Source organism: Salvia miltiorrhiza, chromosome 7 (genome assembly GCF_028751815.1).
Source record: "Salvia miltiorrhiza cultivar Shanhuang (shh) chromosome 7, IMPLAD_Smil_shh, whole genome shotgun sequence".
Classification (NCBI taxonomy): Eukaryota; Viridiplantae; Streptophyta; class Magnoliopsida; order Lamiales; family Lamiaceae; genus Salvia; species Salvia miltiorrhiza.
The window spans coordinates 29,509,297-29,536,955 of NC_080393.1; the positions used below are offsets into that span (position 1 = coordinate 29,509,297).

The 27,659-nt window shown below is 36.6% G+C and overlaps 4 protein-coding genes across 6 annotated transcripts; 2 read left to right on the forward strand and 2 right to left on the reverse strand.

Annotated features, from left to right (window-relative positions):
• Nucleotides 1–1,873: 1,873 nt before the first annotated feature.
• Nucleotides 1,874–9,837, forward strand: LOC130995901 (serine/threonine-protein kinase 1). Of its 2 annotated transcripts, none has more exons than XM_057921386.1 (18): nt 1,874–2,772; nt 3,099–3,187; nt 3,272–3,379; nt 3,558–3,665; nt 3,863–3,953; nt 4,088–4,140; nt 4,837–4,899; nt 4,998–5,042; nt 5,162–5,197; nt 6,346–6,401; nt 6,610–6,691; nt 7,148–7,282; nt 7,419–7,536; nt 8,039–8,192; nt 8,715–8,856; nt 8,941–9,141; nt 9,240–9,325; nt 9,414–9,837. In XM_057921386.1, the coding sequence occupies exons 1-18, from the start codon at nt 2,004–2,006 to the stop codon at nt 9,511–9,513; spliced, it is 2,436 nt and encodes an 811-aa protein (XP_057777369.1). In that variant the 5' UTR covers nt 1,874–2,003; the 3' UTR covers nt 9,514–9,837. The 2 variants fall into 2 exon arrangements, with proteins under 2 accessions (XP_057777369.1, XP_057777368.1); XM_057921385.1 differs by having other exon boundaries at nt 1,875–2,772; nt 8,033–8,192.
• A 1,569-nt stretch (nt 9,838–11,406) lies between these two features.
• On the forward strand, nt 11,407–13,329 carry LOC130995906 (uncharacterized). 2 transcript variants are annotated; one of them, XM_057921401.1, is made up of 5 exons: nt 11,407–11,781; nt 12,117–12,187; nt 12,273–12,448; nt 12,595–12,688; nt 12,792–13,329. In XM_057921401.1, exons 1-5 carry the CDS (start codon nt 11,577–11,579, stop codon nt 13,092–13,094), a joined length of 849 nt encoding a protein of 282 aa, XP_057777384.1. In that variant the 5' UTR covers nt 11,407–11,576; the 3' UTR covers nt 13,095–13,329. The 2 variants fall into 2 exon arrangements, with proteins under 2 accessions (XP_057777384.1, XP_057777385.1); XM_057921402.1 differs by having other exon boundaries at nt 11,418–11,781; nt 12,123–12,187.
• Nucleotides 13,330–13,433: 104 nt separating this feature from the next.
• LOC130995900 (probable RNA-dependent RNA polymerase 1) lies at nt 13,434–17,531 on the reverse strand. Its single transcript, XM_057921384.1, has 5 exons — nt 17,297–17,531; nt 16,553–17,093; nt 14,648–16,485; nt 14,416–14,566; nt 13,434–14,329 (listed from the first exon to the last, which is right to left on the reverse strand). The coding sequence occupies exons 2-5, from the start codon at nt 17,072–17,074 to the stop codon at nt 13,526–13,528; spliced, it is 3,315 nt and encodes a 1,104-aa protein (XP_057777367.1). The 5' UTR covers nt 17,075–17,093; nt 17,297–17,531; the 3' UTR covers nt 13,434–13,525.
• A 5,677-nt stretch (nt 17,532–23,208) lies between these two features.
• On the reverse strand, nt 23,209–27,263 carry LOC130995910 (probable RNA-dependent RNA polymerase 1). Its single transcript, XM_057921407.1, has 5 exons — nt 27,104–27,263; nt 26,352–26,892; nt 24,447–26,284; nt 24,214–24,364; nt 23,209–24,127 (listed from the first exon to the last, which is right to left on the reverse strand). Exons 2-5 carry the CDS (start codon nt 26,871–26,873, stop codon nt 23,324–23,326), a joined length of 3,315 nt encoding a protein of 1,104 aa, XP_057777390.1. The 5' UTR covers nt 26,874–26,892; nt 27,104–27,263; the 3' UTR covers nt 23,209–23,323.
• Between the last annotated feature and the right edge of the window lie 396 nt (nt 27,264–27,659).

Sequence of the window (27,659 nt, forward strand, 5' to 3'; positions counted from 1 at the left end):
TTTTAATATATATAGATTTAAGTATTATGTATATTCCTAATTATAAAAGAGTCTTCTTTTACACAAAATGATTTGCTTGTTATATTCCCTCATATAGATTTAATTTAAGGTTAATTGTGTTATGTAAAATTATAGTATAATTTATGAAAGTGTTGTTCATTATTATTATTATTGTACTTGTCTTTTAATAAAAAATACCTAAAATGTACGGAATGCCCCAAAAAAATTTGTAATGTATTGAAACTAGTTTCTAATGTATTGAAATTATAGAATCTATGAAAATGTTGTTCTTTATTATTACTATTATGTTTGTCTTTTAATAAAAAATACATAAAATGTACAGAAATGCCCCAATTTTTTTTGTAATGTATTGAAATTATATAATCCATGAAAATGTTGTTCGTTATTATTATTATTATTATTATTATTATTATTATTATTATTATTATTATTATTATTATTATTATTATTATTATTATTATTATTATTATTATGTTTGTTTTTTAATAAAAAAATGCCTAAAATGTACGGAATGCCTCAAAAAAATTTGTAATGTATTGAAATTATATAATCTATGAAAATGTTGTTCTTTATTATTACTCTTATGCTTGTATTTTGATTTTTAAAAATGCCTAAAATATATAGAATGCCTAAAAATAATTTTCCCCGTAAAAGTTCAACCCTCCTGAACAAAATTCCTGGCTCCGTCACTAGTTGACGGATACAGACATTTATCAATATGTCTATATATTTTTGAAATTTTGTTCGTTTTCTTGAAAATTTTGTTCGTTATTTTAATTTGACATATACTGTAGGTCTATTACTATAATAATTTGACATGTCATGTTAATATTTCTTTTAGTGAAAAAAATCCTTTAATTTACAAATATATTGTGAAATAATTTATACTGTTTCTTTTTCTTATAAACTACTCCCTCCGTCCATGAAATAAATTATCAATTGGGGTTCGGCACGGAGACTAAAAAAATTGAAATAGGTGTTGTGAGTGGGATAAAAGAATAGTTGACCAAAAATGATAAAGGTGTTGTAGGGTGGGCCCATAAATGATAAAGAGTACTCCCTCCGTCCCACCATTTTAGTCCCCTCCCATTTTTCACACATATTAAGAAAATACATTTAATTTTTATATTTTTATCTTTTATACCCTTATTTATTATTTTCACACATCCTTTTCACATTTAAGTGAAGCATTAAATAAGGTTAATTGAGTAAAAACAATATTTTTATATAGTATTAATTAGAAAAGTGGACTATCTTTTTGGGACATCTCAAAATAGAATAAGGGACTAAAATGGTGGGACGGAGGGAGTAGTAAATATAGAATATAAAAGTGATAAATGTAATATGGTGTGTGCCCATGAATGGTAAATGTAAGTAAATATATTAATATAAAAGTGTTGTAGGGGTGGGCCAATGAATGATAAAAAATACTCTCTCCGTCCACTAATTCATGACCTAAGTAGCAAAACACGGGTTTTAAGAAAAAGTGTATTTTTATTAGTTGAGTGGAGAAAGGGATCCACAATTAATGTATTGTTTATTAGTTGAGTGGAGAAAAATTGTATTGTTTTGGGATCCACCAATTAAATATAAATAAAAACTTACTAAAAATGGATAGGTCTTGAGTTGGTGGACGTCCCAAAAAGGAAAGAAGGTCTTGAATTAGTGGACGAAGGGAGTAATAAATATAGAAAATAAGGGAGGATATAATTGTCCAAAAAGCAGAATAGGAGTTTATTTCATAGACAAATATTTAAAAGTAAGTAGGAGTTTCATGGGAGTATATCAAATAATGCCGATCGAAATTCGTCGGGTTACACGCTAATATCTACAAAACAAAGAAGAATTTGTAATTTGGATTTTAGGAACTAATATCGTTTTCAACGATTTTAGCTTGGGGAACAATTGCTGTAATAACTAGTCCTCCACTTTCCAGCTCTCTCTCTCACGCGCACACACTGATCCAGAGGCAGTGAGAGAAAATGGACTTCTCCCCGAAGTCCTGGCGAGCGCGGAAGCCCCCGCCGCCGAAGAATCCCGACATTTATTCGTCGGTGGTGATCCACGACAAAGACGACGCCGCATCGAGAGAGCCGGAGCCCGACGCCGACATCTACGCCACGATGTTATACAAGGACGAGGAGGAATCGCTGCCTCCTCTATTGAAGCGCCTCCCCAAGGACTTCGGCGGCGGCGGGGACGACATCGACGATTCCGACGACGACTCCTCTATCTCCGGGACCATGATTGTCAAAACTGATCGGAGGAAATCCAGCTACCCGACTAGGAATTCCAGTGTCTCGTCTTCCTATTCTAAGCCGCGGAGCGTGGCTGCAGCTCCCGTTTGGGATAGGAGAAGCCCTAGGGGCAGAATTGAGAGCGACGAAGAGGATGAGGAGGATGAGGAGAATGCTGGGGATTTCTCCACGTTTGTGGTGAGGGGGAGAAATGACGACGGAGATAAGGAGGATGAAGAGGAGGGTATGGGGACTATTGTGAGGAAGGGGAGTGGTGGTGGCGGCGGGGGCACGATGAGGAGGGCGGTGGAGAGTATGCAGAAGGTTGGAGAGATTGGAGGGATGGGATATGGGAGGAGGAGGAAAAGCAGCGGTGGTGGTGGCGAGGGTGCCAGCGGCACTGGATTTGCACCGCCCAGGCAGCACGGGAGTGGAAAGATTTCATCAAGCTCGATAACGGAGTGCATTGCCAGAGAGGATCCTTCTACCAAGTATGAGTTGCTTCATGAGCTCGGTAAATATTCAATGTTTTAAGTTTTGCGTGCTTGGATGTTCCCTTTTGATTGATTATTGAATTATTGTTGGGAATTTTGGCTTTCGTCTGTATCTTGAGATTTTAAGTGCTTTACTTCTATAGATTTTCCGACCAGGTTGAGGTATCATAAACTCAGTGTCCATCTATTTCATATCCCAGAATCTTCTCTTAGAAAACGTCTGGGATTTGCAATATTTAAATCAATTGTTAAGCAGTCACCATAGAAGAAATACGAACTTCGATGTCTTATTTTTATTTTTCATTACAACAAACGGGCAAGCAACTTTATATTGATATTTTATCAGGGAAGGGCTCATATGGGGCAGTCTACAAGGCTCGGGATTTAAGGACTTCAGAATTAGTTGCTGTCAAAGTAATATCATTGTCTGAAGGGGTATGATTGCAATATGTTGTCACCAAGGTCTTTCTTTGTTTGTGCATTTTCTTTTGTAATTATGAAGTACTAATTATATTGCAGGAGGAGGGTTATGAAGAAATTCGTGGGGAAATTGAGATGTTGCAGCAGTGTAGTCATCCAAATGTTGTTCGTTATCTAGGGAGCTATCAAGGAGAAGAGTTTCTCTGGGTATGAAGAAGAGCATCCGCTTTTACCCTTTTTTAATATATGCTGTTTGTGGTTGCATTGTTCTTCTTTTGGGTGGGTGTTGGGAGTACCATCCCCGACATCATGGACAACCTGTGCCCGAGGTTGTGATTTTGATGATAACCACTCATATTAAGTGGAAATATGGATTTGCTGGCAGATAGTAATGGAGTATTGTGGGGGTGGAAGTGTTGCTGACTTAATGAATGTTACTGACGAGGCTCTTGAGGAGTATCAAATAGCATATATTTGTAGAGAAGCTTTGAAGGTACATGTGATTTATTGAATGTTCCTTGCTAATAAAAACTCTATGACAGGCTTGCTTGTTATATAACAAACTTTACTTTTACTCTAAGTACTATCGTTATTTAGCCATTTCCAAGTCCAATTCCAGTATTGTTTTACATGCCAAATGAATGCATGATTCTGCTGGCCTCTGCTTATTTAGTAAATTTGTCAATCCAGGGTCTATCATATCTGCACTCAATTTTCAAGGTGCATAGAGATATTAAAGGTGGTAATATTTTGTTGACTGAGCAAGGAGAAGTCAAACTGGGTAGGTCTTAAAATTATCTCTTCCTGTATTAGTTTTCGGTCTCTATTTCCCAGTTATGGGTTAAGTAATGGTGATGGTTGGCTTCATAGATTTCAGTTTGGATGTATAGATTTAGTATTAATGTATGTTTACAGGTGACTTTGGAGTGGCTGCACAGTTGACAAGAACCATGTCCAAGCGTAATACGGTATATGTACCTATTTGCATTAGACTTCCTAATCAGAATTGGTTTAATTATCTCACTCATAATTGTTTCTCCCTCTTTTCTTTAAAGAACAGATATTGGTGATTATGTAAGCCTGTAAATTCCAACATATTAAGATCAGGCTTCTTGCAATGGATGGTGTGTAGTTAAACAAAAACAAGATTTTTTAAGCATTTTGTTTGACGTACTGGTCAGATTAACTGATCATGTGAACAGTGATTATTTTCATATTAATAGTTGATCCAGTCGGGCATGTCACAAATAGTAAGACCCACTACTGCTAGTTGATCATTCAAAGAATATCTTTTTACCTAGGAATGCTTCGTGGATTCTTGGACAGTATGTGAGACCATCACTGAAGTGTTGCTTACTATATTAAGATATTGAGACCTTTAACAATAGTGAAATGCTAGAAATGAAATATACGATACTGGTGGTGGCCCGTGCTAGTAAAGGGGGTCTTTATAAGTAGGTTGTGTTCTTGCAGAAGAGCTAAATCCATTTTCCTTTAGGTGTAAGGATTTACCCTGTGAGAGATCTATCCGAGACAAACACTATAAAAACTCTTCCTGCATTTTGATGTGTCATTTTGTGTTGTTTATCCAGAAAAAAATTGTACTATAATATTGTTTGTTTCCCTTTTCAAGAATTTCTCACTATTGTGTTTTTATTTCTTAGTTCATCGGTACACCACATTGGATGGCCCCTGAAGTTATTCAAGAAAGCCGTTATGATGGAAAGGTATATTCTCTGGTTTTATTCTCATAAAAGTTTGTGAAAGAGAAGTCTTTGACAGGTCACTATTTACTACGTTAAATATCATTTCAATTTTTCCCCAGGTTGATGTGTGGGCTCTTGGAGTGTCTGCAATTGAAATGGCCGAGGCATGTTTCATTAATTTTTCCTGTTGTTCCTGTCCTTGGCATTTACAAATCTTACAAATTGTTGCATTGTTTCATGATATTTGTTGCTAACTTCATGGATGCTTGAATTTGGTTTCCAGGGACTTCCTCCAAGAGCAGCTGTTCATCCTATGAGAGTAAGTCCACAGACTTCAGGAAACGTTTATTCTAAAATGACCAGTATGATGCCGTCTGAGACCTTTCATTGAGAAAACATCCAAATGAATAAGTACATGATTAGCTAAGTTTAGAGGCTAATACAGTTATACTAATTAGGGTAAATTGCCACAAAATACATAAAGTTTGGATGAATTCTAATTTTGCACACAACCTTTGAAATAAAATACACCAAGTTTTATTTTTTCTGATTTTTCCCCCGATTAAAAATTTCCCCTAAACAAAAATAAATAAATAAAGTTGCTACAACAACCTAACACAAGAAGCTCATAACTCGTTCATATAATGCATTTAATGAACTCCGCAATTCAACAATTCAATATGAAAATAAAGCTTTCCCTCGCAATCTAATGTGAATCCACATGAAAATGAATTGTTGAATTCCGGAGTTCATTAAATGTTTGATTAATGTGTTTTTTTTTTCCATTTCTTGTGGATTAATGTTTGATTGCGAAGGAAAGCTTTATTTTCATATTGAATTGTTGAATTGCGGAGTTCATTAAATGCATTATATGTACGAGTTATGAGCTTCTTGTGTTTGGTTGTAGTAGCAAACTTTTTTTTAAGAGGGGAATTTTAAATTAGGGGGAAAATCAGAAAAATTAAAACTTGGTGTATTTTATTTCAAATTTCAAAGGTTGTGTGCAAAATGAGAATTCGTCCAAGCTTTGAGTATTTTACGACAATTTCCCCATTTAGTTATTCCTAACAAACTTGCTTGTTATCCACCATTTTTTGCCTATCTAGTATCTACTCGTATCCCTATACATATTTGTAGGACCTCAGGGTTGTGTAGGATCCAGATTGATACTGCAAGTGCTCTAAAGGTTATTGGAAGTTTTCTAAGGGTTATTGCGCGTGGTGCATTAATTTGCCATCTTCATATGCCAATACGCTTAGCATAATTAATGCACAAGATAAGATTTAGTTAGAACATTCGTTTTTGTGATTCATCCTTCACAATGCTTCTGCGCTCAAGCTTTTGTTGTCGTTTTTTGGAAGTTATTATAGCCTGGTACCTACAAACAAGACATTGCTTTTACTTTTTGGCTCCTTTTTATAGCAATATATTACTTTTGGAAGCTTACCTAGTCCAACCTTGTGGTAGGTATTGTTTATGATTTCCATTGAACCTGCCCCAATGCTCGAGGATAAAGAGAAGTGGTGTGTCTTCTATTCTTTCTTTACTTTCAGCAACTGTTGTGAGGACTTTTGTCATAAAGTGTTCATAGTCACTTGTGCATCTTTTATTCTGAATTTTGCTGATAGTTACTTGTTCATGTTGTATTTGGAATTTTGAGTATACCAATATGGTAGATAGTGGATTGCATTTTTTTTTGCAGTCTACATGTTTGATTATTCATTGTTGAAGGTCGCTTGTGTTTCATGACTTTGTTGCAAAGTGCCTGACAAAGGAGCCACGCCTCCGGCCCACAGCAGCTGAAATGCTGAAGGTATGGTGCCACTTACTCTCAGCTCTAACTGAATCCAATGCATTATCTTCGCAAGTGCCGGTGCGGGTGTTTCATGTCGACTCTTAGATGTTTCTAGCGTGCCTTAATTCTCTTGGGGAAAGTTCCTCTTGGGTGCTATGAATTCCACTTTGAACAATTGGATCTAGTGTGGTAACTCTCTTGCATTCTTAAATCCAACTGGATTGAGGTGGTTGTAAATCTTATCTGTTATATCCTACTCAGCTGTGATGATAATGTTATTTAATTGCTGTCCTTAAGAATTGTACACATCCCATACCTAGATTGAGGTTGTTGTAAATCTTATCTGTATTCCTATGACATGGTTAGCTTAATCTGTACCTTGCTTTATCCAGTTTAATTTATAGGTATAAGAAATTATCTCCTGTACTTCAGGTCTTACATCATTTTCTTTTTTTCCCTTTTGATCACATGAAGCACAAATTCATTGAAAAATGTAGAAGTGGAGCATCAGCAATGGTCCCAAAGATTGAGCAGGCAAAGCAAGTTAGGGCATCGATGGCATTGCAAACACAAGACGTAGCTTCAGACAGGACACTGCCGGGAGAAGGGGTATTTATAGTATTTCTTTGGATTAATTGTGTTGGTGGGATAACTGTCAATGCACCATTCTTTCCCTTTTACAAAACATAGAAGTGGAAATTTCCTCGTTTTCTCTAATCACTTTATCTCATTCCGTCTCTTTCAGCCGCCAGGAGATTCAACATCAATTGAACCAGTTTTAAATACTGTTCCATCAAAACGTCTGGATGGTCAGCATACCTCTGCTGTTGGCATAAAGGATACAGTAAAAACAGCTGTAGAAGGTAATATCCCTTATACTTTGATATCATAAAAAACTGATAACTGTCCTTTAGAGCATTTTGGTGAACACTTTTGGACATCATTATAATGTATTGCATCAATACAGAAAAAAAAGAAGGGATGGCAATCTTAGACATGAATTAATCACTTTTTAAAAAAATTATGGAGTCTTGATTGCACTTGGATAGAAAAGGTAACATAATTTCAAAGTTGTGGAAGTTTTAGATGAAACTATAAACTGATATACCAAATAACCCCTAATATGGATTTGGTTGATTCAACTAGCTCCTGAACCTAGTGAAGTCAACTAGTATTTGCAAATATATGTATGATAGTTTTTAATTGTTAAACCAGCTCAATATTTCATGTTCAACTGTTCCTGTTAGCAACAAACAAGCTGGGTTTGATACTTTGGGCACCGCTCTAGTGATGAGTTGGGAAATGTATCTTTTAGCTGAATCATAAAACTAGTAAACTGATTGTAAATTTTTTGATCAGGATCAGGTGATTTTGGAACTGTAATAATCCATGATAGAGTTGATACTGGAAAAACTGCTACTGTGCCAGCATCTACACGAACAGAAGAGTCCTCTCCTGCTACTGGGCATGTTGGAAAACCTCCAGTCGGTGGACCTGGAGATAAAGCTAAAGACTCTCGGTAACTCTTTTATAGCTCACTTTCCTATATCTTTAATGCAGACATAGAACATGCTGCTTTTTGGGGGGTAGGAGAAGCAAATTTTTTAAAAGGACCTCACTTGGTTACTAGGGCATTGTCATTTTCTTGGTTCTTTAAGTATTTTCTTGGAAGAACCTCTTAGTGTTAGCTTATATGGATGGGTTAAGATTCCTCCTTTAAATAAAGTCATCGTGAAAGGACCTAACACTACCAACACTCTTGTAGAGATAAGTGAAGGATTTGAACATGGAATCGAAGAAAGAAATTTGATATTCCTCACCTGGCTCTTTTCAGTTTTGACTTTTTGAGAATCATGAACTCCTCCTTCCTTACCCCCTGGGTCTTTATTGGCTCTTGCCTACTTTAGTCAGAACTTTGTCACTTAGATTTTCTCTAGCATTCATCTCTTACTGAACTTTGGAGCTTGCTTTACTTCTCTAACTATTGGAGTTTCACACTAAGTTTCCAATGTACACTGACTCATGGATCATAACTTACCAGGATTGAGACACCTCCCATCGTTGGAATCCCGACAACCGAGCAAAATATGGAAGTAAATAGCATTTCTCAAGTGACTGTTGGCAGTAGCTTGAGCGATCCTTTAGCTACTAGTGAGACTGTCAGTAGAAAAGCACTAGACAAGGTAATTTGATCTTCCAAGTTCAACTTCCACATTTATATAATTTATGGTTGTTAATATTTGCTTATTTGGTAATCTTTTGAGCAGCTCTGGTCCATATACACTGCTGGTAATACAGTACCAATCCCATTCTTAAGGGCAACGGACATATCCCCGATTGCACTCTTATCCGACAATGTGCTTGGGGGATGGCCTGGGGATAGCAGTGGTAGCATAGCTGTGGAAGCAATGCATGAGCTCTTTTCTGGTGACTCCCAGCCTAAGAAGGGTAGAAGCAGACAAAACGAGGTCCTCTTTGTCCTAGTCTCAATGGAATCTTTTCATGTTTCCATGTAATTTCTTCGACATTTGGGTAATAGCTAGAACTCCTCAACTCGTCGTTACAGGTACCCCTTCCCCCAGGGGTGTATCAGAGATTGAATTCCAGTCCGACTCTGATGAATCTTGCTCAGGCGTTAGCATACCACAAAATGTATGAATCTCCGTTCATCTCAGATCTCATTGTGTTGACTGATTCAGCCTTTTCTCCGCCTTATAATTTGTTCTGATGTTCGTTGCAGGTGCTACGAAGAGATGCCGCTTCAGGAAATGCAGGCAGCGCAGGAACAACAGACCATTCAAAACCTCTCTGATACTCTTCGGACTATACTACGATTGTAGTTGATTTTAGTCTCTGTCTGTGCAACTAACTTCTTCTGTTGCACATAGGTTTTTGAGGGTTACAGACTCAATTTTATGCGCACCATTTGAAAACTATTGTCCTTCTCGAATAGTAATTATTTTCTACCATTTTTGCTATTGTATCGAAACCATTGATTTTGTATTCGATGGTCTAAATGTATAGAAACTAGAAATTGGAAAGTAAGCATATTGATGGTTGTAAATCTATAAACATCAAACGTAGTGCACCTGTAAAAGCTTGCTGCGTCTGAGAGACGTAGCAAAATATTTTAATTTAATTTGATCTCATAAGTAAATTTATAATTTCTACTACTTAAAAATACTTCATTCATTTTGTGAAAATAGTCATGAATTTTCATTTTGCAACAATCATAAAAATAGTTTTATTTCATTGATACACATTAATCCCACAGCTATTTAACACAAATCTATAGATATTATAAAAGATGAGTTTTTTACCTCCAAATTTTCTCTTTCCTCTTAATTTTTTCACCAAAGTTTTCTTTTTCTTTCTTTTTTTCTATTTTTTTTTTAAAAATCATTAACTTTGAATAATGATAAAATATTCAATATCGATATAAAATTAAAGATTACGAGAAGAACATATATTCAATATAAAACTTATAAAAAATGAATTTGAAATAAATAAGTTATGATCATTTAAAATGTCAAAGTTATTTTTTGTTCTATCTCATTTATCTCTGTTGTTGAACATTACACTCTTTTTTAATTTTGTTTTCGTTTGTTGGTAAAAAAATAAGTAGATGTAATTTTTTCCCTTTCAAGTTCATATGATTTCTTAATTATAATTATTTTAGATTTAAATATTTTTCAATTATTGTAGTTTTTAATGCAATTAAGGAGGATGAAATTTGTTTTAATTTTAATATGATTTTGCAAATGAAAAATTAATTATATATATATAAATTAGAATTTAAAATATTATATAAAAGTTTTATTTAATTTATGTGTATGAATTGTTTATTTATTTATACAAACATATTTGTTGTTATATTTTCCTTTTTATATTATTAATTTTTTTTTCATGATTTTAATTAGTTTTGAGTTATTTAAATATGAACTTTTAATTATAAATATAGTTTGAAATTTAAGAACCCAAAATTGTTATATTAAATGACGGCTATTAATTTTGTTATATTGATGGTTTACTGTTATTTTGTCAAAATGAGATTGATTTCAATTATTTGATTTACAATCTATAATAATAATAATAATAATAATAATAATAATAATAATAATAATAATAATAATAATAATTTATTTTTATTATTATTATAATGCGTATTTAATTATTATTATACAATACTCATTAAATTTAATATTATTATACACTATTTTAAATCAAATACTTATATTTAAATTAATCAAAATAGTTTGTTATCAACTAATCTATCTTATAAATAATGACATTTTAACAAATTTATATTATTTAAAATTTTAAAAATAATACTCTATGACCCGTGCAACGCATGAGAGAACGTGTTATAAATTAAATTCTGTTGTCCAGTTATAATACATTCACTTAATAATTGTTAATACTCATATTACTCTCTCTAGAATTATTTTTACAGGATCGAAGGGGTACATTCTTTCTTTTTTATATTGAGATAAGGAGGAACAAGTAAAATTTTGTTTTAATAAGAAGTACTCCCTCCGTCCCATTAAAAGTGGTCTGTATTTTATTTTGGGTCGGTCCACTATAAGTGGCCTATTTACACAAATGACAAAGTTTAACCTTTTGAAAAGTATGGATCCTACCATTTTTAACACATTTACATATTTTTCTTAATTCACGTGCCGAAAAGTTTTGAGACACTTATAATGGGACGGAGGGAGTATTAATTTTAAGTTTGAATTATGTTGTATCGACCAAAGCCCGTTTTGAGCACCCACAATTTATAGTATGAATTCTGATATAATCCATATTTGATGTCTAATATATAATCCAGCCTCGACCCAACTCTAGCTTTGGTTTGGAGGTGGTGGAAATTGCAAGAATCTACGCATTTGCATTGGAAAATATGAGGCTTTACAGAGGTGTAAGGAGAATCTGCTCGTCTTCTACTCTCTTTTCTCGCATTCATCCTTCATCTAAACCGGGACTTTATAAAGCTTCCTGCATTTCTCCCAAACCCGCATCCTATTTTGCTTCTATCACCGCTTCTCGCCACTTCCACGCTACTTCTTCTGTTTATAACCACCACCGCCTTCATGTTGATGTTGATGGTAATCTCTTTTCTTCCATTTTTTCCTTTCGTTTTTACTGCGTACCATGTGTTTGATGTATTGTCTCAACACTGATGCTGACATGGACGTTGGTTTGTTTTTATATATGTTACTTTGTGCTTTATCTGAGATGGGATTTGCATTCTTAAACCCAGAATTATTTATTCTACCATATTTGAGGATCAAGTTTGGTTATATTACTTGATTGCTTTTGAATTTCGTTAAGGCAAGAATTATTCATGACGTGTTGGAGTTGTTCTTGTGTTTGTCATGGCCTTCCCTCATTTGATGTTTAGTTTCGATCTTGTTTGCTTGAATTTTATGTATGTGTGAAGCTTCAGATGATTCTAATGGTGAAGTAGAACCAATTGATTCGTGGGAGGAGGAGGATGAAGCTGAGCCTGAGGTGTGGTTTCATGTTTGTTATTTAGCTGGACAGTTTGCAAACTTGGTTCTTTATTTACATGAAAAAAAAAAAAAAAAACGTGTAGATTGGTGATGGTGGTGATGGTGGTGGAGTTGTTCTGAACAATTGCCCTTGGGGTGAGAGAGCATTATCAATAGCCCGGGAAGTTCTTCTGGAGTTTGGTGAAGAGATGCAGCTCTACGCGTTCAAAACATCTCCTCGAGGGTACATATACGTGAGGCTAGATAAACTTTCTAATGAGTAAGTTCTGGATTTTTCTTTATTATTCCCAGATGAAAACATGATTTTGATTATAGTGAGCTAGTGATCATAGTCTTGATTTCCCTTGTGATCTGGAACAAATACTCAAGCATGATTATCTTCTACTGTTGTCTGTCCTTGATCAGATACGGGTGTCCCGGCATGGATGAGATTGAATCTTTCAGTCGCCAATACAAGAAATCTTTGGATGAAGAAATCCCAGATGATTTAGCTCTTGAAGTAATATTTGTTCTGACTGGCTCTACTACTTGAGATTTGTACGTAGAGTTGTTTAGCAAAGCAAATCGATTGCCTGATTCTATTTCCTCGATTTGTTTTGGAGGTATCAAGTCCTGGTGCAGATAGGTTGCTGAGAGTACCCGATGACCTGTTGAGGTTCAAGGATATGGCAATGATAGTCACCTATTTCCAAGATTCAGATGCCGGATCCCCGGAGAAGGAAGCAGTGTACCTTCTGGACTCCATCGAGACAGAATCTCAATGCTGTGTTTGGAAGCTGGCAGACGTGAGGGAAAATCGAGACCCTGCAGCTAAGGGAAGGCCATTGAGCCGCAAACAGAGAGATTGCAGGCTGAAACTACCCTACGATATGATAAAGCGGGTAAAGCTTTACATCGGTTATTAATGGAAGCCACTAGTCTTTCAGTATCATCCTTGGCAATTTTTGAGTGGAAATATACCATGAAATCATCTGTCAATGCACACCCTTGTTCCAGTTTTGAGCACTAAATCCCCCAATTTCCCTTGTCTGAAGAATTAATTAATGAAAAAGTTTGTAGTATCTTATAATTGTTGAATTATCTGTTGCACAAGTGTTGCTCGTGTTATCTGGCATTGATCATCTCCAGTTTGCAGACAAATATTCTTGATACAAAGTTGACTAGCCTCTCTCTCACACACACATACAACATTGCAGACACCTGTCACCAGCAGTTACTCCTAGCATATCTATATAGAACAAACAGGCCATAAAATTGGCAGTTGAAATAATACCAAACTATGCATTAGTTGAGTTGAATACACACCAAAACAAGCAGATTGAAGGTGGAGTGAAAACTAAACATTCATATTTCTGAAGTGCCTATTAAGTGAGGATATCCTTGCAGATTTAGCCCTCTTGATTTGGACAAGCTTGTCGTAAACACACCATGGAAAACTGATGTAATGACCCCTCCTTTTCATCCCCACATTGTAGCACCCCCAGAAAGAAGAATCATAAGTAACATGATACCAAGCCGAAGCCATGGCGTAGGCATCCCCGGATTCGCTTCCTTTCTTGAACCACGACCTAGCTTCGTTCCTAAGGGCCCTCACAGATGCGCCAATCGCATCCGCATCCTTCCTCCGATCAAAAGTCTTTGACGTCTTCATGATAGCGCCGCTCAGTATCTCGGCCTCGGTCTTGATGCCATAGTAGTCCATCATGTTCCCCAGCTTGTAATCATACTCAGTCTTAAACTCGAAGGCTTCATCGATGTACTCCCTGAATCCCTCAACTTCCATATCAGTGTCGTATGATCTCATGGCTACTTCCATGGTGAAGCTCCCCAGAGAAGCTGCGTGGGGGGCGATATCCTTCACCTGCCGATAGAGCTTCCCGATGATCCTCTCCGACGTGTACGTGGTCTTGTCGGGTTTGTCCATGAAATCAGGGTACTCTTTCACACGTAGGTGGGGAGGGATTTCAGCAGGAATTCCGGTTTTGGGAAAGTCGACTGCCACTGAGAAAAGTTGGGCCAGCTCTAAACATGGACTGCTTAATGCCCCATCACGCTCTTTGTCAGCAAAGGCAGTGTGTGCGTTGGCAATGATTCCCAAACTGTCGTTTACAATGTAGTTGGTAAAGTACTCTTCAACTTCCTACACCATAACCACAGATGCACATTTTATGATGATTAGAGTTGAATCTGTTACTTACTGATGCTTATTAGTAATTAATTAATTACCTCAATGGTGACATTGTGATCTAGTAGTGTGTTTGGAGCAGGATTGTAAGTCATGGGAGGCTCTTGATTAGGGGGAATCAACTCAGGGTCCCAACACACAAAGTATCTGTCTCCATCCAAATCACTCCCAGAGCACTCATTTGGATGAGGTCTGTTATTAGCACAATGCAAATGTCTTAAAATCATGATTTGATGAAACTGAACAGTGAAACTATGAAAGACTCAGTTTTACCTCTTTCCTTTTCGTGGGAAGACGACGCAGTCCACCATGTGCTGCAGCTCTTGCACGTCCACAGCTCTGAGAACACGAACGTCGCCTGGGTGCAGACATGGGTTCTTAGCCACAGCCACCTTTCCTGTAACGGTGTACTTGGTACCCTCATACAACCCACTGCTTCCGGTGCCTGAAAATTGCACAAACACCTGTCCGTATTCCAAGGTGCCGGTTTCATCCATACATCCCATCATTTGGCGAGCTTGTGGAATGAATATCCTTGCCTTCACCCTTAGATCGAGCAACTTTGCTAGGCGGAAAGTCTGCAGCATCATTGAGAGGAACGGCTCTTCATCAGGCTTGTAGCCGCATTTCAACATTTCTTTCAGGATGTTGGTGTTTTCCCCGGGAGACATCAAGTCCAGCGCATCTTGAGCTTTCAGTGGATCGACTAAGATGTCATCGAGCTGAGCCACTGCTTCCCTCTGCTTCTTCTCAAAGACGTGATCACGCACTCCGAGGGTAGACAAGAGTGTGATGATCTGGCGATTCATGAAACAGGGTTGATACTTGCTCCATGATAGAACATCTAGCTTCGTGTTGTCTGATTGATACTTGAGCATGCTCTTCCTCAGCGACAGCTTCATTGATGAAGTGGGATCGACGGCAACGACACCTTTGTAGCCACCATACCTGATCTGAAAGGCAGATGGAACACCATCTCTAATTCCACACTTAGTTGCAACCCTTCGAGCGAAATCAGATGATATCTTTCCAATCCCATCAGAAAAGATATACGTGGTTCCATCTCTTACAACCTCAACATCGGGGATTCTTTCAACCTCATACTGAGCAACTTTCAGCGTCTCTGTAGACGAACTAAAGGACTGACCAAGCCTCGCGGCATACTTTGCCACGTTTCGTATGGAACTGAAGTCGCCCATCCACCGCCTTATATCATCAGCAGTTAAGCCATCCACTGGAGCAAACATCCAGAGGGAATTTTCACGCAACTGACTCGAGGAAAATGCAAGAAATTGAAACCTCTTCTCCCCTATTGTTATGCCATTCCTCAAAGTTGAAAGCACCCTCTCGTACAGCTTTGTCCTTCCATTCCCAACACCAGTGGCTACCTTTGGAGACAGATCAGTGGAATACATCTTATCCCACTCCTCATCAATGAATGAAACGCGAAGAAAATTGTCAATGTGGGCAGAAAACTGGCGCAGCACACGGTTTGACATGTTTACCTCTGGACCAGCAAAGTAAACTCTGGTTGGGGTAACTTGAACCCGGTGAATATATACCAAGCCGTCATCCAAAGAAATGGTGGGAGGCTTTGGTAGTTCCTCAAATGTTTGGTACTTGCGGTATTGCTCACGTAGCCATGCCACAGGATCATAACAGCACTCCTTTATATAGTAAAGCTTGTCCAAAGCATGCTCTATGTATCTGATAGCATATCTTCGTGGATTGAGACACTGGAAAAACTCTGTGTCTAGCTTCATTCCCGGAAGGCATCCGGTCTGCACCAAGCTGCAAACCTTGAATAGTAATTTGTAAGGCAGCTCAAGCCCACGCGGAGGTTGTACAATCGGAACCAGAGGCAGATTTCCACAAAACAGGGCTCCATTCACTAATTGGAAAGGCTCTTCGCTCACAGTGTAGTGCATGAAGTTGTTCTTGAAATCTGGGAGTTTGACGTGGCGAGGAAGCTGGAGACACAGGCCAGAAGATTGTCCGATACACGAGGGAGTGAAATCCGTGGTTCTCACCCACTGATCATCCGGAGTTTCCCTGTAAAAGCTATAAACTGAGTACTCGAGCTTCTTGTATATCCGAGGTGCTCCGAATAGCTGAAGAAGAGAATGCAGTGAGTGAAGCACAAAAACAAGACAATCAACAACAAGAGAAGCACCGGACCTGTATAAGGAGAAGCCTTTCAGTTTGGACACTGGAATTATACAGCACAATCTGCCATATATTCTCGTACGACAGCTGCAGCCGGTATTCAACCAGATCATCACACACAAACAAGTGCATTTTGTTGAGGGAAGATCCAAATTTAACAGAGACATCTGCAGCCCTCCACAGCACAGAAAACCTATCTTTTGATACCTGACACCCAAAATTCAAAGTGAGGCCATCCAATTCATGCATAAAAGATCTATGATTTACAAAGTTGGTGTCCTGTTCAAAGGCCTTCAAGTAAGAGCTAGAGTTTCCCAAATAATAGTAGAGGCCAATGTTGGCCAAATGTATAATCTTGTCTGCGTCTTCTTTAGAGGCAAATTGGACTTTGGCATAAGCCCTCGAACCCCTCTTGCCTGGTTTTACTTCTAGAGCCTCTATAGCTCCCTCGCACGTGTGACCCTCCAAGAACTTTCTCACTTCTTCAGCAGCAATCAGTTTAGGGAAACCAGAAACATGAAGTGTCTTTCTCATTTTTAATGTAACCGACAAACTGCAGTTTGATGTGACAAAAATTAGTACTAAATCGCAACTATGGAAACTAACTAAAGACGGCTGCGACGGCCACTATGATCATCACCAAGAATCTATAAAATTTCAACATAAATCTTGAAATTCCAATAATCTAAGGCCATGTTTTTACCAACGGATCTAATCAAATGTATGTATATGTGTTAGAGAGAGAAAGAGGATTACCCAGAAATATATTGCTCCTTGGATGAGAGTTGAACGATCAAAAAGTCATGAGCTTCTAAAGATGCAAACCCATATGAAGAAGAAAAGAGTGACTGTATTTCGAGTCAATTATAAGTCTTTGTATGTAAAGTGGATAACTCAAAGATTCGATTCTAAACTTATTAATGAATTGCTGACGAATGGACTCTTGCGTTGCTCTGTATCTATCATCCAATCATACGACGCTATGTGATGTGATGCACCAATTTTAATACTCAAAACTATATTTAATTTTTTTTTTCTCTCTCTCTCAAATAATTCTTTTAGGGCTTGTAATCAAAATATACGCAAACTTTGAAAAAAGTTGTAATCTTCGTCTGAATTTTTAATTAAACCAAAAAATATATAAATTTATATTTTTATTAAAATTTTCATATGAGTTTGATTTTCAGTGAAACTAGAGCTTAGTTCACCTGATGTTAGTCTAATTTATGATAATGATCTGGAGTATTTAGAAGTTTGGAGGTCTAAAAAGGCAAAAATTAATATATTTGACTTAATTTCGACTATCAATTAAGCTCTAATTTCGTTAAAAATCAAACTTAGACAAAAATTGCAACACATATATAAATTCATGTATTTTTTTGTTTAAATAAAAGTTCAGGTGAAAATTATATTTTTTTTCAAAGTTAGTGTATCTTTTGACCATAACACATTCTTTTTAATATATTAAATGCATCTTTATGACTACTTCATCGGATGAAAAATCATTTGTAATATTGAAAAATATTACTCTCTCTGTCCCATAATAGTGTACCCTTATTTTTATTTTGAGACATCCTACAAAAGTGTGTATTTATCATTTTTGGACATTATCCAACCACTAACTCCTTATTTCTTACACTTATTTTATACTCATTATATCTCACTCTAATAGACTCGTTTTCTTTTTTGGAATGTCCCACTAGAACCGATTTTATTTTGAATAAAAATATAAATTTAATTGGTGTAGATATCCCCTTTATTCCTAAAATGTAAGTTTTTTAATTTTTGTGCCTAAAAGAAGTGAGACGGAGGGAATATTCTGGTCTCAACTCTCATTACACTCATCTAATATTTTATTAACAAGTGCCATCGGAAGTGATGCATTGTGGGAGGGAATGATTATTTTTAATATTGAAGATATAATTTTTGGGGCAAAAAGACGATGAAATTTAAAATATGAACTTGGAATTGAGTATGGATGGAGAGCGTCAAAATGCCAACACATTGAAAATAAGAAAAATCTATCCATTATCACTCCCTAGTTGTATAATTGGCAAGGAAATCGAGAAATGTATGTATAATAGTGGGTTTAAAAAAGGAAAAGAAAATCTTCTCAAGGAATTATCAAGTTGAGGAGTGCATGGTTTCAAAAAAAAAAAATTAAGTTGAGGAGTGCATCTCTCTCGATTTATCTCTGCAAAAATATCCGCAACGACAATTTTATGGATAATTAGAAACAAACTTATATAAAATAGAAAAGTAATAAAAATCTTATACTATGTAATAGAAAAATGATTTTACCGTGTCATTCTTAAATTTCTCAATTCTACTTTATTTGTAATTATTTTTTATTTTATATTTTCTTAACTATAAATTATAATTATTAATGGTATATATCAATTAACATTAACACTTATTAATCAATCAATTAATAAAGACGTTACAAAAGCATAAATCAATTAATATTTATATATTTTGTTTATAAATATTTAGCATATAATTCTAATTGGGATGTGATCTCATTAAATGATTTGTGCATATTAATTGTAATAGAAATATTAAATATTAAAATATAGTAAATTAATGAAAATAAAAATAATAATTGTTAATAAAGAATATATATATATATATATATATATAGGCTAAAGTTCAATGAAGAAGACCTAAATGTAAGAAAGAAGAGAGAAGTAATCTAATCCGTTGATCTTATCTAATCTAACGGACATGATTTATTCACGCCATGTTCAACGGATTTTTTCGTTGAACATATGGGGGGTCGAAACCCAGAACCCCCAAAAATATTGTATATATTCACGAATGTTCAACGAAAAAATCCGTTGAACATGGCGTGAATAAATCATGTCCGTTAGATTAGATAAGATCAACGGATGAGATTACTTCTCTCTTCTTTCTTACATTTAGGCTTTTTCATTGAACCTAACCCTATATATATATATATATGTGTGTGTGTGTGTGTGTGTGTGTGTGTTTATTGTGATGTTAATAAATTCATAAAAATTGAAAATATTTAGTTGGGTTCGACAATAGATGAGCAGTAAAATAACCTTTTAATCGGGTTTGAATATGTACAAATACAAAAAATTTAAAGGTGTCCAAACATTAATCGACATGCCTATATTGAATTTTATTATTTTTTTATGTTTTATTATTCATACTATTTATTATTAAGGCATATAACTTTGTAATGATCGATTATACTGAGATAAATAATCAATTATTATATTATATATTTAAATGTGTTCGATTATTTAGGAGGGGTACGAGTATATACGTTATAGACAAGTTTAAATATATCGACATGCTTACGTGAAATTTTCTCGATTTTTTTTATCTTTTCTTATTTAAATTATTTATTATTAGTATTTACTTAGTAATGTGTATTGAGACAGATAACCATTATCACAACAATTTATATGTATATATTTAAATATGTCTGAGTAATTAGTAGGTACACCCTTCGTCTCACATGTATTTAGGAAAGTTAAACTAGGGAGGAAAAGAAGAAGGTCCACATGTTTAAATGAGTTTTTAAATTTAATTGGGGAGAAACCTCGATCTCGATCTGCAATACCAGGGACATCAAAAATCTCAAACGAAAATTCATCCATAAATTATTGAAAATAAATTTTGAACAAATTTTAAACTCTAAATGAAGCTTTGATTTTCTAGAGATTGCATAATGAATTTTTGATTTTCGAAGGTCAAACGAAAATTCATCACAAAATCAAATCTAAACTTTAAATCAAAGCTTGATTCCAGATTTAAATTCAAGAAAAGGCATTTCAAGTTAGGCTTTTATAGTGCTTTTACAGTGCAAAGAGTAGAGAGAGAGCAACAAAGAGCAGAGATTGAGAGAGAATCCGTAGAGGGTAGAAATAACAGGGTTCAATTAGGCTTTTATATTGCTTTTAATTATGTTACTAATCCACTCCTAATATGGCTCAAAAAAGAAACAAGTCATGTTATATGTGACAGCTCAAAAAAAAAAATACGAACCAATAATATTGGGACGGGAAAGTATTAAATTACAAATTTTGGACGTGCATCAGTAGTAAAATCACTTTTAAATTATGTTTTAGCTGAGTATTGTACTTAAATACCAAATGAACCTTACCATTAGTCTACAAGTGTGTGGGAATTTGTTGTTGTTGTTGTTGTTTTTTTTTTTTTTTTTAATTTTTACTATGTATGCTTAATATTTACTTTGTAATATTTGGTTTTACTGAGATATTATTGTAACATTTTTTATTTAAAAACTTAAATGGATTAAGGTAATTAATCAAGTTTAGGAATTAGGACATGCATGAATATATTTATTTTAGATGGTTTCAAGTGTTTGAACCTTAACATGATCGTCTTGTTTTGATATAATCAACAACTAGGATTGTCTAATTGGTTATCGGATTTTGGTTAATCCATTAACCGAATCGAAATTTATGGGTTTGAGTATCCAATAATCGAAATTTTCAGGCAATGGATTGGTTTTGGTTATCACTTTAAAAAAAATTCGGGTATTGGTTAACCGAATCGGTTATCGGGTTAACCGTATATATATATATATATATATATATATATATATATATATATATATATAATACAAAATAATTAATGGTTGGAACAAAAAGTAAGGCGCCATATATTATTTTCAAAAATCTCTATTCTCCTTCATTCTCAATTTTTCACAAGTCATATCTCTTATCTTACATTGATTTTTAATCAAACTCTATATAAATACTTGTGTAGTATCTGATCCTTTATATATTAGCACTATCAATATAATTTGATCAATCAAGTTTTAGATGGCCAAATAAATAGTTATATTTTTATTAAAAAATAATTTAATTTATCTATTGTTACTTTGGCCAATAATTAAATTTATTGGGACATAAAAAGATATATCCAACCTCCTGGTTTTGATGATACCAAAACTACTAGAGTACTCTTCTAGATTATGTTTCTCTTTATGGACTTAAGTGTTTTAGTCCTAACTAGTTTAGTCTGAAGCGGCAAAGACTGAAGACTTTAACTGAAGGCACCAGACTGAAGAATGAAGGATGTTGACTGAAGCAGAAGATTGAAGACACATGATCAGCAGAGCCGACTGAAGGATAGACACTGAAGACCACCTGACTATTCACGGACTGATACATTAGAATGCATCAGTCCATTCCTCAAGAAGCTAAAATAGTCAACCGTTGTACTTGATGCAATTAATGCTAAGACAAAAGCATTAAATCCCGAAGATATGAGATCGTCCTTCCTGCCACAAAGCCTCTCCTGCTGTGTCACATCGGCCTGTAACACCATCTCCAAGAAAGAAGACTTTACTTCTTTCAGACTCAAGGAGATTCGAAGATTGAAGACCTGAGCCCAAATTCAAAGCTATCTCACAACGGCAAGATCCTGAAGACAATTAATCTCCGCCAACGGATCTATTCAAGACTTTGCCTATAAATAGGTTCATCGTCTAAGTTCAATCTTCACCGATTCAAGCACATCTTGTTGAACCCCTGCCAAACCCGCAAGTCAGCCTACTCATACTTCTCGATAGTTTGAATCGAAGAAGAGAATACACCAAGCCTAAAATCAGTTATCTGATTACATATATTCTCTTGGAACCTCTAGGCATTCCTTTGTAAATCTTAAGCCTAGATGTCAATTACAGAGAGCTTGTTATCTGTAATTTAGTTGGTAGTACAAACTCCCTTTTCAACCGAGCAAAAAAAGTGTTTGAGAGTTAGAGTTTTAGACAGTTATCTAAACTCGAAGTGTTCTCAGCCCCCGCAAGCAAGACGAGTGAAGTCTTGCAAACCTGCGAGATTGAGAAAAGAGACGAGAAGTCCAACACAGTGTGTTGGTATTGAAACGGTTGTTTCAGTTGTAAGGTTTGTTGTGCACCCGTAAGCACAAGCCTAGTGGTTTTCAGTCTAACCAGCTGACCGTGGATGTAAGATGTTGATCTGAACCACATAAGATTCTCTGTGTTCTTTATTGCTTTCAGTTGTCATCTTTTCTTTAGTGCTCAATCGTTTTTCAACTGAAACTGGTTTAAGTAAATAGAGAATTCTGTAAACTGACAACCCAACCTTCAAAAAGGCTATTTTGTTAAAGATCGTTTTTCCGTTGTGTGTGTTATTGATTGAACTGACAAATCTCTTTGATTTGTCCGTAAGATTCATAACTCCTATTTGCTTTCACTAACGCTAGACTGAAGCTTATTTTGGATCAATTGTTTATTGATCTATTTCTTGAACTGAATCATTCTCAAAACCAGTCTAGTGCTCAGTCTCTAACTTGAAACGTCTTGACTGAAATTTTGTGTCGTCTCATCCTCACTATCAGTCAAGACTACTTTCAGTTTATGAAAGTGAACTTTTCAAAAGAAGCTTTAAATGTTTTAAAATTCAAAATTAGCTTTTCTGGTGTATTCTCCCCCCATACACCAGTTTCGTAACCCTCATGGACCCAACATTATTGAATAATGTGAGCCCATATATTAAAATATTGAAATAATAAATTTGATTTTTCTTATGTTATTTATATTATTAATTCTATAATTCAACATCTAGTTTTACGATATTTAGCAAATATAAAATTTATATACAAACATATTTATAAAATTATAATGATGCAATTTGAATCTCATATTGATTTTTATGACACTTTTTTATAAAATTGGCAGTTGAAATAACACACAAACTATATATGCATTAGTTGAGTTGAATACACACCAAAACAAGCAGATTGAAGGTGGAGTGAAAACTAAACATTCATATTTCTGAAGTGCCTATTAAGTGAGGATATCCTTGCAGATTTAGCCCTCTTGATTTGGACAAGCTTGTCGTAAACACACCATGGAAAACTGATGTAATGACCCCTCCTTTTCATCCCCACATTGTAGCACCCCCAGAAAGAAGAATCATAAGTAACATGATACCAAGCCGAAGCCATGGCGTAGGCATCCCCGGATTCGCTTCCTTTCTTGAACCACGACCTAGCTTCGTTCCTAAGGGCCCTCACAGATGCGCCAATCGCATCCGCATCCTTCCTCCGATCAAAAGTCTTTGACGTCTTCATGATAGCGCCGCTCAGTATCTCGGCCTCGGTCTTGATGCCATAGTAGTCCATCATGTTCCCCAGCTTGTAATCATACTCAGTCTTAAACTCGAAGGCTTCATCGATGTACTCCCTGAATCCCTCAACTTCCATATCAGTGTCGTATGATCTCATGGCTACTTCCATGGTGAAGCTCCCCAGAGAAGCTGCGTGGGGGGCGATATCCTTCACCTGCCGATAGAGCTTCCCGATGATCCTCTCCGACGTGTACGTGGTCTTGTCGGGTTTGTCCATGAAATCAGGGTACTCTTTCACACGTAGGTGGGGAGGGATTTCAGCAGGAATTCCGGTTTTGGGAAAGTCGACTGCCACTGAGAAAAGTTGGGCCAGCTCTAAACATGGACTGCTTAATGCCCCATCACGCTCTTTGTCAGCAAAGGCAGTGTGTGCGTTGGCAATGATTCCCAAACTGTCGTTTACAATGTAGTTGGTAAAGTACTCTTCAACTTCCTACACCATAACCACAGATGCACATTTTATGATGATTAGAGTTGAATCTGTTACTTACTGATGCTTATTAGTAATTAATTAATTACCTCAATGGTGACATTGTGATCTAGTAGTGTGTTTGGAGCAGGATTGTAAGTCATGGGAGGCTCTTGATTAGGGGGAATCAACTCAGGGTCCCAACACACAAAGTATATGTCTCCATCCAAATCACTCCCAGAGCACTCATTTGGATGAGGTCTGTTATTAGCAACAATGCAAATGTCTTAAAATCATGATTTGATGAAACTGAACAGTGAAACTATGAAAGACTCAGTTTTACCTCTTTCCTTTTCGTGGGAAGACGACGCAGTCCACCATGTGCTGCAGCTCTTGCACGTCCACAGCTCTGAGAACTCGGACGTCGCCTGGGTGCAGACATGGGTTCTTAGCCACAGCCACCTTTCCTGTAACGGTGTACTTGGTACCCTCATACAACCCACTGCTTCCGGTGCCTGAAAATTGCACAAACACCTGTCCGTATTCCAAGGTGCCGGTTTCGTCCATACATCCCATCATTTGGCGAGCATGTGGAATGAATATCCTTGCCTTCACCCTTAGATCGAGCAGCTTTGCTAGGCGGAAAGTCTGCAGCATCATTGAGAGGAACGGCTCTTCATCAGGCTTGTAGCCGCATTTCAACATTTCTTTCAGGATGTTGGTGTTTTCCCCGGGAGACATCAAGTCCAGCGCATCTTGAGCTTTCAGTGGATCGACTAAGATGTCATCGAGCTGAGCCACTGCTTCCCTCTGCTTCTTCTCAAAGACGTGATCACGCACTCCGAGGGTAGACAAGAGTGTGATGATCTGGCGATTCATGAAACAGGGTTGATACTTGCTCCATGATAGAACATCTAGCTTCGTGTTGTCTGATTGATACTTGAGCATGCTCTTCCTCAGCGACAGCTTCATTGATGAAGTGGGATCGACTGCAACGACACCTTTGTAGCCACCATACCTGATCTGAAAGGCAGATGGAACACCATCTCTAATTCCACACTTAGTAGCAACCCTTCGAGCGAAATCAGATGATATCTTTCCAATCCCATCAGAAAAGATATACGTGGTTCCATCTCTTACAACCTCAACATCGGGGATTCTTTCAACCTCATACTGAGCAACTTTCAGCGTCTCTGTAGACGAACTAAAGGACTGACCAAGCCTCGCAGCATACTTTGCCACGTTTCGTATGGAACTGAAGTCGCCCATCCACCGCCTTATATCATCAGCAGTTAAGCCATCCACTGGAGCAAACATCCAGAGGGAATTTTCACGCAACTGACTCGAGGAAAATGCAAGAAATTGAAACCTCTTCTCCCCTATTGTTATGCCATTCCTCAAAGTTGAAAGCACCCTCTCGTACAGCTTTGTCCTTCCATTCCCAACACCAGTGGCTACCTTTGGAGACAGATCAGTGGAATACATCTTATCCCACTCCTCATCAATGAATGAAACGCGAAGAAAATTGTCAATGTGGGCAGAAAACTGGCGCAGCACACGGTTTGACATGTTTACCTCTGGACCAGCAAAGTAAACTCTAGTTGGGGTAACTTGAACCCGGTGAACATATACCAAGCCGTCATCCAAAGAAATGGTGGGAGGCTTTGGTAGTTCCTCAAATGTTTGGTACTTGCGGTATTGCTCACGTAGCCATGCCACAGGATCATAACAGCACTCCTTTATATAGTAAAGCTTGTCCAAAGCATGCTCTATGTATCTGATAGCATATCTTCGTGGATTGAGACACTGGAAAAACTCTGTGTCTAGCTTCATTCCCGGAAGGCATCCGGTCTGCACCAAGCTGCAAACCTTGAATAGTAATTTGTAAGGCAGCTCAAGCCCACGCGGAGGTTGTACAATCGGAACCAGAGGCAGATTTCCACAAAACGGGGCTCCCTTCACTAATATGAAAGGCTCTTCGCTCACAGAGTAGTGCATGAAGTTGTTCTTGAAATCTGGGAGTTTGACGTGGCGAGGAAGCTGGAGACACAGGCCAGAAGATTGTCCGATACACGAGGGAGTGAAATCCGTGGTTCTCACCCACTGATCATCCGGAGTTTCCCTGTAAAAGCTATAAACTGAGTACTCGAGCTTCTTGTATATCCGAGGTGCTCCGAATAGCTGAAGAAGAGAATGCAGTGAGTGAAGCACAAAAACAAGACAATCAACAACAAGAGAAGCACCGGACCTGTATAAGGAGAAGCCTTTCAGTTTGGACACTGGAATTATACAGCACAATCTGCCATATGTTCTCGTACGACAGCTGCAGCCGGTATTCAACCAGATCCTCACACACAAACAAGTGCATTTTGTTGAGGGAAGATCCAAATTTAACAGAGACATTTGCAGCCCTCCACAGCACAGAAAACCTATCTTTTGATACCTGACACCCAAAGTTCAAAGTGAGGCCATCCAATTCATGCATAAAAGATCTATGATTTACAAAGTTGGTGTCCTGTTCAAAGGCCTTCAAGTAAGAGCGAGAGTTTCCCAAATAATAGTAGAGGCCAATGTTGGCCAAATGTATAATCTTGTCTGCGTCTTCTTTAGAGGTAAATTGGACTTTGGCATAAGCCCTCGAACCCCTCTTGCCTGGTTTTACTTCTAGAGCCTCTATAGCTCCCTCGCACGTGTGACCCTCCAAGAACTTTCTCACTTCTTCAGCAGCAATCAGTTTAGGGAAACCAGAAACATGAAGTGTCTTTCTCATTTTTAATGTAACCGACAAACTGCAGTTTGATGTGACAAAAATTAGTACTAAATCGCAACTATGGAAACTAACTAAAGACGGCTGCGACGGCCACTATGATCATCACCAAGAATCTATACAATTTCAACATAAATCTTGAAATTCCAATAATCTAAGGCCATGTTTTTACCAACGGATCTAATCAAATGTATGTATATGTGTTAGAGAGAGAGAGAGAGAGAGAGGATTACCCAGAAATATATTGCTCCTTGGATGAGAGTTGAACGATCAAAAAGTCATGAGCTTCTAAAGATGCAAACCCATATGAAGAAGAAAAGAGTGAGAAACTGACTGTATTTCGAGTCAATTATAAGTCTTTGTATGTAAAGTGGATAACTCAAAGATTCGATTCTAAACTTAATGAATTGCTGACGAATGGACTCTTGCGTTGCTCTGTATCTATCATCCAATCATACGACGCTATGTGATGTGATGCACCAATTTTAATACTCAAAACTATATTTAATTTTTTTTTTCTCTCTCTCTCAAATAATTCTTTTAGGGCTTGTAGTCAAAATATACGCAAACTTTGGAAAAAGTTGTAATCTTCGTCTGAATTTTTAATTAAATCAAAAAATATATAAATTTATATTTTTATTAAAATTTTCATATGAGTTTGATTTTCAGTGAAACTAGAGCTTAGTTCACCTGATGTTAGTCTAATTTATGATAATGATCTGGAGTATTTAGAAGTTTGGAGGTCAAAAAAGGCAAAAATTAATATATTTGACTTAATTTCGACTATCA